The sequence below is a fragment of the Mizuhopecten yessoensis genome, unplaced genomic scaffold (assembly GCF_002113885.1).
Source record: "Mizuhopecten yessoensis strain PY_sf001 unplaced genomic scaffold, ASM211388v2 scaffold6863, whole genome shotgun sequence".
Taxonomy (NCBI): Eukaryota; Metazoa; Mollusca; class Bivalvia; order Pectinida; family Pectinidae; genus Mizuhopecten; species Mizuhopecten yessoensis.
The window spans coordinates 1,199,369-1,216,996 of record NW_018406762.1 but is presented as its reverse complement, the minus strand read 5'-3'; the positions used below and the strand labels follow the sequence as shown (position 1 = coordinate 1,216,996).

At 36.8% G+C, this 17,628-nt stretch overlaps 1 protein-coding gene across 7 annotated transcripts in view; it reads right to left on the bottom strand.

Annotated features, from left to right (window-relative positions):
- LOC110452759 (N-chimaerin-like) overlaps positions 1–17,628 on the bottom strand; it is an 88,882-nt gene that overhangs the window by 69,027 nt on the left and 2,227 nt on the right. For 2 of the 7 annotated variants that reach the window (XM_021501426.1, XM_021501433.1), the window contains exon 2: positions 4,422–4,581. In XM_021501426.1, the coding sequence (XP_021357101.1) occupies positions 4,422–4,506 (85 nt within the window). In that variant the 5' untranslated portion in view covers positions 4,507–4,581. Of the gene's footprint in view, positions 1–4,421; positions 4,582–4,768; positions 4,790–4,862; positions 4,955–4,976; positions 5,042–5,725; positions 5,860–17,628 lie in introns of those variants that run through there. The other 5 variants (XM_021501427.1, XM_021501430.1, XM_021501429.1 and 2 more) reach the window with 5 other exon arrangements.

The window sequence follows — 17,628 nt, the reverse complement described above, 5'->3', positions numbered from 1 at the left end:
AACTCTTGTTTGGTCATAATTAATCCCACTTATTTCTGTAACAAACAATTAACTATAAACGACCTATAAAATATACCATCTCCTCGTATGTCAATTCTTGATAACCAAACGTTTACTTTGACTGGCCTTTTTACACCCAAATGAATCATGATTCCAACTTGTCAAAGTCGGCCCATGTTCAGCCTGGGATTATCGCAGTCCCTCTGTCAGTGGCAATGACAGAAGTATTAGTAACACAGTCAGGGGGGTCCAGCTTCTGAAGGTCAAGGACATGTGTACAACATTTAGGAACTTCAAAAATACCACTTTTGACATATCTGAAATCTTGTAAGGATTATGTCAACAGTGTATACATAAAACAGTTAGTGTGTGGGGGGTCCGGTGTTAATCTCTCATACAGGAAGGGCAGGCACGATCATACAGAGACTGGTGTCAAAATAATAGGTTATATTACACCCTGACTACATAGGTAGTACTGTACAACTCCAGGGTATTCCTTATAAATATCTTATTTTAACTTTGTGTGTTCATCAAACACGTACATCCTTTGTAAATCCACTTTTTTGCAAAAATTACCAATCCTTATTTTCAATATATTCATGAGAAACTTTATATTTTGGGGTTCTTACAGTAAAATATCTATTATGAAAAATTTATACTACGCTAAACAATATATTGTCTACATGAAATAGAAGAGAAGGATTGTAAAGAAATGTTTTAGATTCAAGTTAAGTATTGTTTAATGTACTTAGTATACATTTTTCATAAAATATTTTTGTGAAATTCTGTCACTGGCTTCTATTGATATATCACATGGTAGAATCAAGGTGGTCATAAGTATAAATGTTTCAAAATTTGTTTGTAGTGCCTCCGGGATATGATGCTCCATTCATTGTTTGGGTGTAAGAAGCAAACTTATCAGCCTAGTTTTCTCCTGGTATGCAGTATGCACTGCTCCCCCAAACAGCTAGTGGTACTCTATGTGTACACATTATATCCTGTGTTAAGCTGTTTACATACCCTTACATCTGTGCTACCAGCCCAGTTTATTAGTTTACAATTATCAGTGTTGATATCCACATTTATTTTCAGATGGTTTATCTTGTCTATCCTTATCTGTATGGACAACCTCCTAGATATATATCTACTTACTACATCGACATGTGACCTTGATGTTGTGTCGGCCCCCCACCCCCTACCCCCATCCCCATCCCCACCCCACTCCGACTTTCAACATCTGCACTATATTGCACCTGACAGGGTGAGGGCCTCTGTGGAGTCAGAAAGTCTTCTCTCCCTTGGATGAGGCTGTACTTATTTAATTGGCTGTTAAACATGCCTAATTGACCATAGGGTCAGGGTATTAGTGGCCAGTTTTTGTTTGTGTGACCCTGACCTTGTAGCCTGCCGAGACAATCAGCTATAACTTCTGCCTCCCCTGTCAGCAACTTATAGTCAATCAGCTATTACTTCTGCCTCCCATGTCAGCAACTTATAGCCAATCAGCTATAACTTCTGCCTCCCCTGTCAGCAACTTATAGTCAATCAGCTATTACTTCTGCCTCCCCTAAGCTGTCAGCAACTTAGTCAATCAGCTATTACTTCTGCCTCCCCTGTCAGCAACTTATAGTCAATCAGCTATTACTTCTGCCTCCCCTGTCAGCAACTTACACAATCAGCTATTACTTCTGCCTCCCCTGTCAGCAACTTAGTCAATCAGCTATTACTTCTGCCTCCCCTGTCAGCAACTTAGTCAATCAGCTATTACTTCTGCCTCCCCTGTCAGCAACTTAGTCAATCAGCTATTACTTCTGCCTCCCCTGTCAGCAACTTAGTCAATCAGCTATTACTTCTGCCTCCCCTGTCAGCAACTTAGTCAATCAGCTATTACTTCTGCCTCCCCTGTCAGCAACTTAGTCAATCAGCTATTACTTCTGCCTCCCCTGTCAGCAACTTAGTCAATCAGCTATTACTTCTGCCTCCCCTGTCAGCAACTTATAGTCAATCAGCTATTACTTCTGCCTCCCCTGTCAGCAACTTATAGTCAATTAGCTATTACTTCTGCCTCCCCTGTCAGCAACTTATAGTCAATCAGCTATTACTTCTGCCTCCCCTGTCAGCAACTTATAGTCAATCAGCTATTACTTCTGCCTCCCCTGTCAGCAACTTATAGTCAATCAGCTATTACTTCTGCCTCCCCTGTCAGCAACTTATAGTCAATCAGCTATTACTTCTGCCTCCCCTGTCAGCAACTTATAGTCAATCAGCTATTACTTCTGCCTCCCCTGTCAGCAACTTATAGTCAATCAGCTATTACATCTGCCTCCCCTGTCAGCGACTTACACAATCCAGAGATGCTGCATCAGACAAGCAATCAACTTTTAGTACATTAGAGATTTTAAACATTTCTAAGGAAATTTTGAAATTTCAACCTTTCCTGTTTTGCATGCACAGCTAGTATACACTGTATTTTCTGTTGTCAGCTATATTGAAACTGATTACCCCAATATGGACTTGACCACTGATTAGGGTGAACATTCCATAGGACAAATATTTCTGAGTAGACAGAGTACTTCAAAGACAAATTTCTCATTACATGTTATACATATTTGTATGAATTTATCATTAACTTAAGAATACTGTGGCTTATAATGCCAAAACAGCCAAAAACGACCCACAAAAAACATTACATCTGTTAGGGTATGAACACATTTTCTACAGCTACTTTACAGATTTTATTCTATGATTACTGATTCATCAATGATATTCTACCTATACTCAACTAGTCTCAGAGTGAAATTATTATTCAACAGATAAATTAGAACCATCCAATTGAGTTTCGATACACATATTTTGATGCCCAATCAATACGGGACAATATTTATCTATAAACCTAATCATTTCACTGTTAAAATCCATCAAATCTTCTCTTTAAAACTCTGATTATGTTGTCATGGTTTTTTCAGTAATTCAATTTGATATGCCAATACTCGTCAATCTTTCATAATCTGAATTAGTATCAAAGTGATCCATGAATCTGCGTCTGAACGAAACCTTATTCAGCGTTTTGGTACAATAATTAACGAAATGACGTAAAAGCTTTGTAGTCAATATTGAATTTACTGTTACTCTAACTGTACGCCATCTTTAACACAGTGAAGGATGCCGCCACATCCTGAACACGACAGTTGGAAAACAAGATTCACATGATCATAGTTGAAAATATATTTTCTTTTTGATTTCAAATCAACATGCACTAGTTACAACCTATAATGTCACTATGTAAGCGTGTAGGAGCATTGATGGAAACATTTTAGGTCATCATTATAGGTTATGAAAAAATAGTGCAAATTTTGATAAGATTCCACTACACAGATTCATACAATTTGCACATTATTTGTTTTGTTTCATATCTCAATAATTATCCAAAAGAAGTTCCCATCAATAACAGTCGCACAACATTCTAGTCCAATACTGTGTGTTATGACATCACAGACCAAGTCGTTATGTATTCCAATATCTTGAGGTTTTCCTTAAATCAAATTCATGGTAAAATAAACAATTTAAACAACAGTGCAACAACAACCACTGAAGAGATCCATAATACATCAATTTCATTTAGTGATGGTTACCATGTCCCAGACACGCATTATACATGTCCAGGTTACAAGACCTTGACCTTTGAGATATGACCTTGGGTCAAAGATCATGACACACCCGTGGGACAAGAGTAATAAGGCTGTGAAATATGACCCTGATCGATCTGAAATGGCACACAGTTATGGCTTAGACATGAAATTGCTTGAGAACTGTAGCGCTATTCCATAATGCTGGCATTTAAAAATACCAGTAAGGCTATCTTAAAGCCATTAGCTAGATCATTCCTGCATTTACATTAAACAGAACATAATTTGTCCATATAACGTCAAACCTGTTTTAAGGACCACCATAGGGAAGTTCTAAAGTTGGTCCTTTTAACACAGGCAGTCTCTTAATACAGGTTAATTTCACATTAAAGACACTATCATAGGGATAATCAAATGTGGTCTCTTAACACAGGTGGTCTCTTAATACAGGTGGTCTCTTAACACAGGTGGTCTTTTAATACAGGTTAATTTCACATTAAAGACACTTACATAGGGAAAATCAAATGTGGTCTCTTAACACAGGTGGTCTCTTAATACAGGTGGTCTCTTAATACAGGTGGTCTCTTAACACATGTGGTCTCTTAACACAGGTGGTCTCTTAACACAGATGGTCTCTTAATACAGGTTAATTTCACATTGAAGACACTATCATAGGGGAAATCAAATGTTGTCTCTTAACACAGGTGGTCTCTTTATGGAGTTGCATGGTCACATGAGCAGGTTTGACAGACATGGTTCAATGTTGAACAAAGATTTAATTGAAGTGTGACTTACAGTGATATGTCATGTTGTAGTAGCGCGACTTGGTTTGTCTCCCCTTTTCTTTGTTGGATGACATGATGTCGTCATGGTGGGTCATTCCCCACCTATGTCGAGTTATCTCCCTTGAGGAACAATCCAGTTAATCCAATATATGACACATGTTTAATCCATCCTGTAGAAAAAAAAAAGAAAAAAAAATTGTTTGTAAAAGGTCTACTTTAAAAAAAAATCCTCACATTCAATACATCGATTAACTATGTAGCTTATCCCAGCTGATTAATCAATTATCTGACACATCCATTCTGGAAAATGTTGAAAAAAAATAAAATAGATTTGTTATAAAAAAGAACATCTAATACCAAATGTTCGTCTGCTGGATAACCAAACTACTTGGTAGTGAAGCGGATGTATAACCAACAAATCAATCATCTAATACCAGATGTAGATATTTACCAGATCACAGATGGCAGAAGACATAATGCTAGTAATGCAGACAGAAATATTTCGTCCAATTAGATCTTTACATGTCTTGATAACATATTCACACTCACTCAACAAAGTACCTACTGTTAACTCACGTCAATCCAATGGTTAAATAGTTTGATTTCTATTCATCAAAAATTCAACTTCCTTTTTCAACAAGGATTAATCAGATCAGCCTTTTAAACAGGTACGGTAAGTGTACGTGACATTTCCTATCATAATTATTATTGGGTTGTCAAACTGTGCTATAAACGTAAATGATAATGTGTCGTACAGTACTGTTATCAGGAATACCATTAGATATTCTACAAATTTGTTTCTTTCTGAACATGCTACATTACGTGACGAAAGCAATAAAGTGTTGCCTAAAACAAAGTCGGATACTTTTAGAAATTTCGCACACTGGTATTCTTTGACGGATCTTAAAATAAACTGTATACATATGTACATGTAATAGAAACAGAAAAATGCATGGCCAGAACGGATTCGAACCACGAACCCTTCAAACCTTAGATGGACGCTCTACCATCTCTACCAATTGAGCTTCCTGGTTGCTGGCGATCGACCCATTTCAGTTCCGATACACATGAATAATGTAATCATCTCAGGTGTCTCTTACATAGAAGATAGACAAGGTACAGGAGATTAACTTAATCCTTGAAAAAGAGATCAATAACAGTAATTTATCCATGAATCTGTGCGTTTTTTACCTACCAGATCTGATTCTTATCAGTAGGTAAATCTATCAAAAACATCAATCGTAATCTCCCATTTGAGCTAAACCACAGGAAACCAAACTTTCTGGACATCTACTACGTCATTGACGTTCTTACTTGATCCTCTTATAATATACCTCCAACTAGAAGGAGTTCCATTGTACACATTTAGTCTTCCTGTGGAATTCCAGGACATCGATGATCGTAATTCTGATTTAAATAAAGAAACAGATATGTATTATCGTTTATCTGAATACTAAACCTGACGTCACAATCGTGGCCAATGCAGTTATGCGTTTTAATATCTTTATCATAAAACCTCGTAAAACCTATAGGGATGTAATGATACGAACGTCAAGTGATCTATAGACCTCATCGTGTCTAATAACCCTATTTGTCAATCCGGAAACAGGTCAATGATTTTTAACTATTCAAACAAAATATGATATTTACTAGGCAGACCATAGTTAATTGTATTTATCACGAGATTGAAATCGGATGTCATAAGGCCAGGATCAAAACACTTGTAATGTCAAACTTCCTCATTCATTACATTAGTCTGTGTTTATATGATGGGCTGTGGAAAGCATTTTTAAATCTTTCACAAGGCCTTATAAGACTCCACTAATCTGACAGTCCCACTTCTACAGTCAGTACTCTGTCAGACATATACTCTATTTCCTGTATAACCGTTACTCAGCTGCCTCGGACAATTCAGCAACCTTTTCCTGGAAACTAAAGTGACTGGATGATTCTGGTTCCAGTGAAAAATAGAATTTCATTTATATTGTTACATCACCCACACCTTTTGTGACAAAATTGTAAATAAAAATAAAAATCATTAATCCAATCATTGAAAGTCCCTAAAACAAGCTTTTCTAAAAACTGGATTATCAAATTTCCAGGATTATCAAGTGGTTTCAGCAAACCTGTTATGGCTGATTTCCCCAGAAACCAAGGTGTCGGACGTAACAATGGTGCACTATTCCTTAAACAGAAACTAATTGCTTTTATCACGTTCCGTGACAACCATACAATGTCATGTCACTTCATTCCAATATTTTCCTTTTTGTTAAAGGTTCCGTCCCGTGAAAACAAATCCTTCATGAATATGGACAAGCTCATAAAAACCTGTTTTTCACCCGGAGTATCACTACACACTATTACGTTAAATTGTATCCACAAATAGACTGTGGCTTTGTATATGTCCATTGAATTGTTTGTCATTATCTGTTACTGTGCAGACTGGCAGAGAGAGAAATTACTGTGCCATTGTTTGGAGGATGCCTGGAGCAGGTTGGACTTCAATGAGATTCCCACTGCAGATAAAAGCATGATTGGAGTTTCCTAAACTCATGACACCAACAAAAGTTCAATCTTCACAGCATTTTACAATAGTTCATTGACTAATGGTTCAATATCTGTGAAACAGGATCTCTACTAGATTTGATTAAAGTATTTATGGTTTACCAAAGGCTTTGATATTTTGTTGAATGTGACTTCAAAATATACATGTCTATACAGCTGGAGTATGCATCACAAGCTCACTCCAAATTTTGTTTAAATTACATGTGTCGAGGTCAACTCTCTCCCCTTGAGAGCTGTTCTTATCCACCGCAGGTGGAAGTTGAAAGATATCTTTTATACAAGTATATAGTTCATGAAATATATTCAAATCAAAATGTAATATAAGTTCACCATGGAAATACAAAATGGTCATAAAATACACAAGTCTTTTTTCAGAGTTCATTGGACGAGTATAGCCACCCTATATTATATCACTTGAATCATGATACAGCCGATCAGTAAATCACTATACAATGTAGATCTGTTCAAATACAGCAATTTCAAACAAATTTAATCATGTCACCACTGTAGACCAGAATAGACTCATCCAGATACATGTTTGGTAGAGTCTACTAAAGTTACTTAGGGGTGAAAGGGTTAATCAGTTCATGGTATCATCCATATTCATATACTTTTTATACCTTTTTTTATCATACCTGACAAACACTGTAAGTTGTAAGCATCTCACTAATACTGAACCAAGATGTGTCTAGTACACAGTACAAAGCAAGACAAGAAATCCTGACCAAATCAAAAGTAAGATAGCCAAGTACAAAGCAAGTCAACCCTTCCAAGTACAAGGATACCCTACAATAGTAGTAAGCCACACAACTTAATCTTACCTGGTACAAAGCAAGGTTAACCTTACCAAGTGTATGGTAAGACAACCATACAATGTACATATCAAGACAACAAAAGCTTACCCTATAAACCAAACTTAACCAACAACCCAGACTTACCCAACAACCCAGACTAACCCTACAAACCCTACAAACCAAACTTACCCAACAACCCAGACTTACCCAACAACCCAGACTAACCCTACAAACCCTACAAACCAAACTTACCCTACAAACCAAACTTACCCAACAACCCAGACTAACCCTACAAACCCTACAAACCAAACTTACCCAACAACCCAGACTAACCCTACAAACCCTACAAACCAAACTTACCCAACAACCTAGACTTACCCTACAACAAAAGCTTACCCGACAACAAAAACTTACCCTATAACAAAAGCTTACCCTACAACAAAATCTTACCCTACAACAAAAGCTTACTAGACAACCCAGACTTACCCTACAACAAAAACGTACCCGACAATGCAGACTTACCCTACAACAATAACTTACCCGACAACCCAGACTTACCCTACAACAAAAACTTACCCTACAATGCAGACTTACCCTACAACAAAAACTTACCCGACAACCTAGACTTACCCTACAACAAAAGCTTACCCGACAACAAAAACTTACCCTACAACAAAAGCTTACCCTACAACAAAAACTTACCCTACAACAAAAGCTTACTAGACAACCTAGACTTACCCTACAACAAAAACGTACCCGACAACGCAGACTTACCCTACAACAATAACTTACCCGACAACCCAGACTTACCCTACGACAAAAACTTATCTTACAATGCAGACTTACCCTACAACAAAAACTTACCCGACAACCAAGACTTCCCCTACAACAAAAACTTACCCGACAACGCAGACTTACCCTACAACAAAAACTTACCCGACAACAATAACTTACCTGACAACGCAGACTTACCCTACAACAAAAACTTACCAGACAACGCAGACTTACCCTACAACAAAAACTTACCCGACAGCGCAGACTTACCCTACAACAAAAACTTACCCGACAACGCAGACTTACCCTACAACAAAAACTTACCTGATAACCCAGACTTATCCTACAACAAAAACTTACCCGACAACGCAGACTTACCCTACAAACCGAACTTACCAGACAACAGGTTTACATCACAGAGATTTTCATACTTTAGTAGTTAAGAATTGTTGTTAGGTACATTTAACTTGGTTGACACGCACCATTTTATAAAAAAAAAAAATGTCATGGTCACTGTTCTGTGTTGGTCAATGTTTGTGAATAAAGCAAAACTTTTACACACACTAATGCCTTTTGTTTAAACTTAAAGCCATATCTGTTCTTCCAACAACAAGACCAGCTTTTTAAAACAAAATACTGAAAATGAGGTACAAAGTATCATCAATAAAATTGGATGCATTTTTAACAAATAGAACCAAACATATCTATTTGGTTAAATGCGGGGTTTTTTATTTTTAAAACATGAACAAGTTGACCCAGATTTCTATTTACTCAGAGGTTTTTTAACTCCCGATGTATTCTTTGACGTTCGTCTCCCCTTACAACAACCCCAGTCAGCAATGAACGGGAATGTAAAGGCCATTGTTGGGAACTTTAAAATCAGAGTGTTAAGTACTGCTGTCAGGTACGTTACTTAAAATGTCTATATACCTTTTAAATCTCAGGTAAACATTCAGCTAGTATCTACCCCTAAGTTTGCTTGAATGAAAGAAACAAAATTCTTTAAATATATCACACAGAGCATTCCAATCTACCAGGCTATTTCTTACAAATGACACCACAAGTTTCAACAGCAGTCAGAAACTACTTTTGTTTGAAGAAAAAAAGGTTAAGTAATCTAAATGAAAAGATAACAGGAACGTCTATGCAGAGAAAACTTATGTAATGAGATCTATATTGAAGTACATGTATTTTTTCCTAAGTGTGGCTGAGTATGATTTTGACCCGGACTGATGCTAGTTTTATCTCTGTTTCTCCAGCCTCCGTACCGTACAGAGTACAAAACACTTGGAAGAATCTCCAATGTATAACAAGTCGCTCTGATAATCATTTCCTATCATTTTATATAGTGTTATTTGGCCCGATGTCAATCCAATGATTCTAACCTACACAATACAGTGAACACAGGAGGCACAGTAGTCTAGCGGTAGGACGTCAGGCTCATGATCGAAGGGTTGCGGGTTCACGACACTGTGTTTTTACTCTGTTTGTTCCAGTCTACTCAGCTATAAATGAGTATGTGGTTGGGCAGTGCTAGAATTGTTGAATGCTAGCTGTGAGCGTCGAAATGGCAGCAACGGCTTTATGCTCCCCAGGGAGTTGAGAAAGATGTTGGCTGGTTGCAAAGGCCCTATAACCACGGATAATAATCTGTGTACCGCTTTGAGACGACTTACGAACTAGTTTGTGATAAAGCGGTATACAAGATCCCAAATCAATATTATTACTATTATTATAAACTCAAATTCTCTAGACTCAAATAATAAGCAGAATATTAGGAAAATACAGTTTCTATTATGATCACAGTTTTATCATTTTCATCAAAAAAAAAATCAATGAATGCCATACATTATTGCTGGTATAAATAGGTTGGTTACAAATATTTCGGTCTATTTGTAAAACACTAAATATCCTTACCTATACAGGGTTGAAAATCGGGACACCTGACCTGGTAATGTTTCCCTCATTAAGAATTCTACCTCATCATGGGAATCTTTAACTGTCAATGAAATTGTTTATCTTAAACTTTCTATAAACTCTTTGTTTTTAGTTGTTTGCTACTGAAAATCCTCTCCTTATCGTAGCAAGATTTGACATATTTTGAGCACCAACTGTATAACAGAATTTCGATCATTCTAGAGATCACAATTTTTAGCCAAAACGTTGATGTATTTGTCCTAGCATTAAACTCTTCTCCTCCAAACCAGACTTTCCCTATCATCCTTACATAAGGCCCTCCTTGTCAGTATGGATCCTTCCCACCATCCAATGAGTGATAGCTCTGAGGTAGTTATTCTAATGTTACCCAGTACAAACCAATTTCTGTGATAATTCTGTACATTTAGTTTGTTGATAAGGATAATTTCAGATTCTAATGCTGTAGTAAACCCACATTTAGTGACCCTGAAGCCAATTTTTTTTAAATACATTTTTTGATCCATTTCTCCAATTTCCCCTAAATGAATTTCCCTAAATGTTTCCCCTTTTATATAAAAAACAACAACCTGGATCACTATATTTTGCCCATTTATTACCTCCCTTGGTTATAAATCTCCTTCCTATGTTCATTTTCCATTGCCCCTCCCCTTGTTTATTACTTCCCCTTGTTAACTCTTCATTGCTCTTCCTCTAGTGAACTATCCTGTTGTTACCTGCTCTAGTTACCCGTCCACTGCTCCTCTAAAATCTAACTTGTTTGTTACCTCCCCTGGTTAACTCTTCATTGCTCTTCCTCTAGTGAACTATCCCGTTGTTACCTACTCTATTTACCCGTCCACTGCTCCTCTAAAATCTAACTTGTTTGTTACCTCCCCTTTTTACTCTTCTTTCTTCCTCTATTACCTCCCATGGTAAATTTTTTCTTAACCCTCTTTTAATTGCAGGGATAATCTTGCACAGGACCATAGGACCCTCAAAACTGAAATTTGTCTTTCCACTGGTTTTCTGATACATCAAAATATAATGACTCTTATATTTTTTTGATATTTACTAAATATTGCTGAAAAAAGCCCATTGCTCAGACTTACCTTCTTGACCCCAGGCAATGAACTGCCCAGGTCAAATCTTCCTTGACCCTTACATTTCATTCCTGGAAGAAACTACCGTTGCTCTGTCACCATACGATCTTTGCTATTTAGATTTGGTTTGGTTTGGTTTGTTTGTGTTTTACGTCCCATTAACAGCTATGGTCATTTAAGGACGTGCCAGTTTTTGGTATTTAGAACTCCTGAACATGGATGTGGTTCTTAAGTCAAGTCACCTGAGGGTTCCTGTTCTCTTTAGTAGGGTGATTCACTGCCAATAACGGTAGCGGTTCCCCCGATGTGGGCTATTGCCAGTGCTATCTAGGTGAACATGCAGAGATGATATCAGCGAAAAACAGAAACTGATGATTCATATATTTTGTTATAGGCATAGCAATCAGAATCTACTAAACCACCCTGTATAAAGCATTGGTGAAAGTGCTGTGGGAAGCGTGGTGGTGGCGGTGAGATATATTGCCACATAATGGTGATTGTCATGCTAGATTTAACATGCAACCCATACCGTCAGTGATGTCACAGCAACAAACCAAGGACAGTTGCACTCACCAGCTGTCGGGCAATGAGATAAAAATATGTTCACCCAGTGGCAATAGTTGGTTTCTCCATTCAAACCTAAGGCTAAATATGATTTTTCTTTTCAACCCAATGGCTAATTTGAGAATCCAAGAAACCAAGCATGCCAAGTTGTCATTAAAATAGATGACAGTATCTGTGTTACATGCTATTGTGACAATTAATCTAAAACAATCACAAATATAAAATTTCAGGTATACCATCCTGAGTGGATGGCCTAAAGATCTTGATTGTAATTGACAGCATGTGAACCCCATCATCTCTCATTTCATCACTGAAAACTTAGCAGGTATATGGTAAATATGTGAAATAAAACAAAATAAAGAGTAGCTGAAACTTGCCACTGTTCTTTTTGGGGGGAAAAAATACAAAAACTTAAAAGATATAAAAATGAAATATAAGGCAAAACAGTATAAAAGACCATAAATAATGGCCAGGACATTGAAGCTGACAACTTAAAAAGCTTTCAATAGAGATTTCGTAGAAATAAAATATAATTACATTTTTTTTCGTACTTAAATTTGTACTGTCAGCTTTAAAATTAACAAAAAAGTAGGACAGGTATATACCACACAATACATTGAAATTAGATAAAGTAAAACAATTTTCTCTTGTATTTAGGAAATTTACATCATGTACAGTATATGTAAAGGAGATTACATGTCCTACTTTGGTTTCTTAAGAAGGAAGGATCGTGTATATCCCCATATGAATTTTTATTTTATGCATATATAGGTATTGATGCCCCCCCTCCATCCTACCCCCCCATTTTTTCTTCAATCTGGAAAATTATAGATCATAGATATATAGTTTAAATTACAGAAAAAGTCCTTTTATCATTATTATTTCTATATTCATTTTTCTGTTAAGCTTCATTTCTATCGGTGGTATTGAATATACAATGTATGTACAAAGTAATGAATCTAAAACATATTGTCCTGAGTCCTATTTATTGTCCTGTGTTTTTTGATGGTAGTCATAAAATGTCTGGAAATACTGAAACTTAACTTGGTGGGTCCCGAAGGTTTTAATAATACAATGGGAAAGCACCCATAAAAAGATAAAGATTAATCACCTTGTATATACCATAAAACCTTGATATAGTGCCCCTCGTTTCATCTGCCACTATGATTTACTGACAACATAATTTCAAGTTCCCTTTTCCTTTTTTTTAATGATTCCTATAGCAAAATAAATGGCAGCAATATATATAATGAAGTCTTTGCCATTTATACCAAGTGCACTTCAAAAATATTGAAACGAGAGAAACTTTTTAGATGAGAGAATTACTAACTGAATGTACATTATGTATACAATATTAAAATACCTTGTATACCTTACAATTTTATAAAACGACATTAACTCTAGCCTTGACAAGTTCTGATATGGTTACCCTATTATCAGCGAAACTTATGCAGCACCCACACTTGCACTTTGGCGAGTGATAATGAAAATGTCCATGCATAAACCCAACTTCTACTTTCAGAGAAGGTTGATATTTTTTTTTTAATTTAAGCAAGAAGAAAATTTATACAGAATTAATCTTAATGACGATTTTGCAAGATGTTCGGATGACGAAATGTGTCGGTAAGGTTTATGCCTAGAGAAATATGTAAATTAGTACACTATGTCCTAAACACAGTGGCAACATCAACACTTACAATTACGGAGGTTATTATCATTCTAATGATGCAGAGGGATTGATAATATGTTGGGGGGAAGCTATGGTCAAGTTAATGACCATTTACTATATCACTAGCCCTCCACTACAGGGTCTCAGGTTTGAGGCCTATGTGGAGCAGTCACTAGGTACTGACCGCAAGCCGCTGGTTTTTCTCCAGGTACTCTGGTTTCCTCCCCCACAAAATCTTGCTCTTCCTTAGTAAAATGACCAAAGCTGTTGATAGGACATAAAGCACAAAAAATAAACAAACCAGATGTATAATCCATTGATTCGTATAATTTGTTTTCCAGACAGTATGACAAAACTAAGTGTGGAGCTTGATATCGGGCCTGAAGAATGGGGAGCAGTTTATTGGCGCATATGGGTATTCATTACAGTAAATACGGTAGGTAAGTTTTCAGTACAGGGCCTTAGTGTGTAACTTTATGACGGAATCATTTACCCGTAAAACAAGTCTTATCTATCCTTTTCAAATATCTTTATTATTCTCTAGAAACTACACACTAAATCTTTGGTATATTTTTCTCTAGAAACTACACACTAAATGTTCTGTATATTATTTGACATCAGTGGAGGCCATAGTACATTGCAGAGCAGCTTCCTGGTTATAATTGCATACTAACAGAACTCCCTCTATTTCATAGCTTCAAGATGATTGGGAGAACTTTAAAGTTACCGGTAACATCTAGAAATTAAATGACATCTGATCGGAAATCCTTCAAATTGACCAAGTAAATGATTACTGGTATACATTTAGTTAGCTGGGAAACATAGAACTACACTCAACTCTTCAAAACCTTGGATCACACAGACAAAGAAACAACTACAAGTCTATGATTTGAAGTTTTTTTATAAGGAGCATAGATTAAAATGTTTTATGTACTATATATGCCTGGGCTTTTCTGAAGTAAAGAGGTGGTAATCATGATTTATTTTCTATAATTTCCATAATTTTCATTTTCTATGACTTTATTTTTTATTGTTGTGACCTTCATCCTCCTACTTGGGGTTTGGATGGCCGTTGTGATTAAGGCGTCTGACAGTCTATGATCACAAGCCCTCAAACACTGGGTCGCGGGTTCAAGGCCTACGTGGGGAAGTCGCCAGGTACTGGCTGCAGGTCAGTGATTTTTCTTCAGGTAATCTGGCTTTCCTTCACCACCAAAACCTGGCACAACCTTAAATGACCCTAGCTGTTAATGGGATGTAACGCACAAACAAACCAAACAATCACCCTACTTATGTATACCTTGCGTCATAATCGAGCACAACGTGAATGAGAATATCAAATGATGCTACAACCTACCAGAGGTGACTGTATTTCACGATCATAGTAATAATGCACTAGTTGAAGTCTGATTGCAAAATTACAAATGCAATAAATTTTGATGCCATGCTACTTGTTACATCAGGGGTTCAGAATTGCACACTCATGCACAATGATTGGCTGTGAATCACCTTGCAATGAAGTGTTCAATAGATCTTCTATGAAATATATTTCTTCTACATTTTCCTTTCTGATATTTTGCGGAAAATTTAACAAGCTGTGTCGTTTTGAGAACAGACAAATCAGGATGATCATCTTAAGAAAACTACTGTCACTATCAAAGTTTTTGGAATCCATCAATATATTGTCTCCAAGTCCTAAAGTGTGCTAATTACAATCCAACACACTGCCAGTGGTTTGGCCAGACAAAAAAAATATATGTGTTTCCAGTAACATGATTGAAAAATTTAGGGTAGGTAATATAAGTTATAATAAGGTAACAAATTTTATTTTATCAAATAATTGTATATGGTTCATATAGGAGAGTGATCTCGAGTCATTGGCGACTTTAAAATTCTGCAGCGTCACACAAAATTCAACACATTGCCAGTGATAACACTTCACATTTTTAAGTGTTACATTCCGTCACATTATCAAAGATGACACTGACAGTGCTGCAGTGTCACAAACCAGCACATCACTTATGGGGTTCCTGGTTGCTAGTCTTGACCAGGTAAATACACAAATCCTCCTAGGTAAACCAGGAATGTTGTCATAGTTTTCGTTTAGAAGCACACTTATAAACCACAGAGCCGACTACGACCAGATAAGTCATCTTTCACAAACAATAGAGTCTTTCACATGACAGAGGTCTGTCCTACTGCAAAACTGGTCTATTTGTCATTGCTAACAAGGACACGCAGGGTCAGAAGCCAGAGCATTTGTTACAGCTGTGTGCTGAAAATCTTTTCAGTACAACTTTAAACATCTGACTTGTATACTACGTGTAATATATTGTTGCCTACCTGTTAGGACTTCACAATTTCAAAGCTCCACGTTTTAGAAAATATTGATTCAGATTTTCTTTTCATCAGCAGAATTTCATTACACATGTAGTAAATGTTCTGCATGGCTGACGGTGCAGGTGCTTTGGCTATGCACTGCATTGCAATTAACACATATTTAAATGGTCTCTTATCATATTCTATCTAATAAGCACACATGTACAGGGCACTTGGCAATTTCTGAATTAATTTATTTTTTCACATTTTACTTCTTCCCAACACAAACGTCAAAACTTATAAGAATGTCACAAAGAAAGAATTGGTGGAAAAACAAAGAAAAGATAAGGGCATCAACTGCTGCTACACAGAGGGGCATCAGACTGGTCTCTTGGTCTCTCGTAACATGCAATGGGCTATGTACAGCAGGTACCCTGTAGACAAAAAAATGGTAACCCAGCAACATTTAACTTCCTGTCTTACAGATGTATGGCTGTAAGTGTCTACAGCTATGTGGTCCATAGCTCCAGTATGTGACGGTTCCCTATGTTTGTGGGGTGTTTAATACAACAAATGTGGCTTTCCTCCTTGTAGATGTGACCCTGGGCTGGTAGTGTCAGGATCAGTGTTATATCTATAGTGCATTGTCACTTTAGCTAAAACCTCCAAGTACAGGGATTTATATACAGCCAAAGCCACTTGACATCTGTTTTATCTCCAATTCATCCTTCACCACTAAATATTATATCAGAACTTCCTTTTTATAAACTGTTTAATCTTTTTTAAGCTGCCTTGGTAGAAGCAACAAGTGCAGGCTAAGGCCTGCTGTGGTGTAATTATTTTGATCATCCATTTCACCTACTGTACAAATCTGTGTAAAGGCATTTATTATCATAATAGCTCTGCTAATATATTAATTCAAAAAAAAGAAATTATACATGTATCAGATTTGGAAATAATTTTACTGCTTCCAAATACCACCAAGATAGAAATGGAAGCAGATAGCCTGTCTTAGTTTGAAAAATATTTTGCAAACATGTTTTTATAAATGCCTCGCAAGACTGTGCTGCTCAAACAAAACTGAAAATGTGACCATAAGACGAGGAATAAAACCTGGAACCTCCAACGACAGTGGACGTTCTTTAACAAGAGTGGGAAAATTCCAAGTCTTTGCCGCTTATCCTCTTGTCAAGTTTACCCATACTTCTTGATACAGGGGTTGGTCGTAGGCACCAAATGCAACAGGAACGGAAAATGCCAAACGAGACCGGGGTTCAAACCCAGCTCTAGACGGACGCTTTAACCTGGTCACCGGTGATTGACCCAGTCCAGTTACAGTTCCAACCAACTGTCAGAGCCACTTGCAATTGTTCTAGACCGATTCCCTAAACTATCTTCAAATCATTATTGGTACATTATTGTGTGTCACAATATTTTCTCTGCAGTTTCAGACTTCACTTTTAAACAGCGAATTTGTCAAGACAATGAATACAGTTGTACATGTAATAGGAAAGA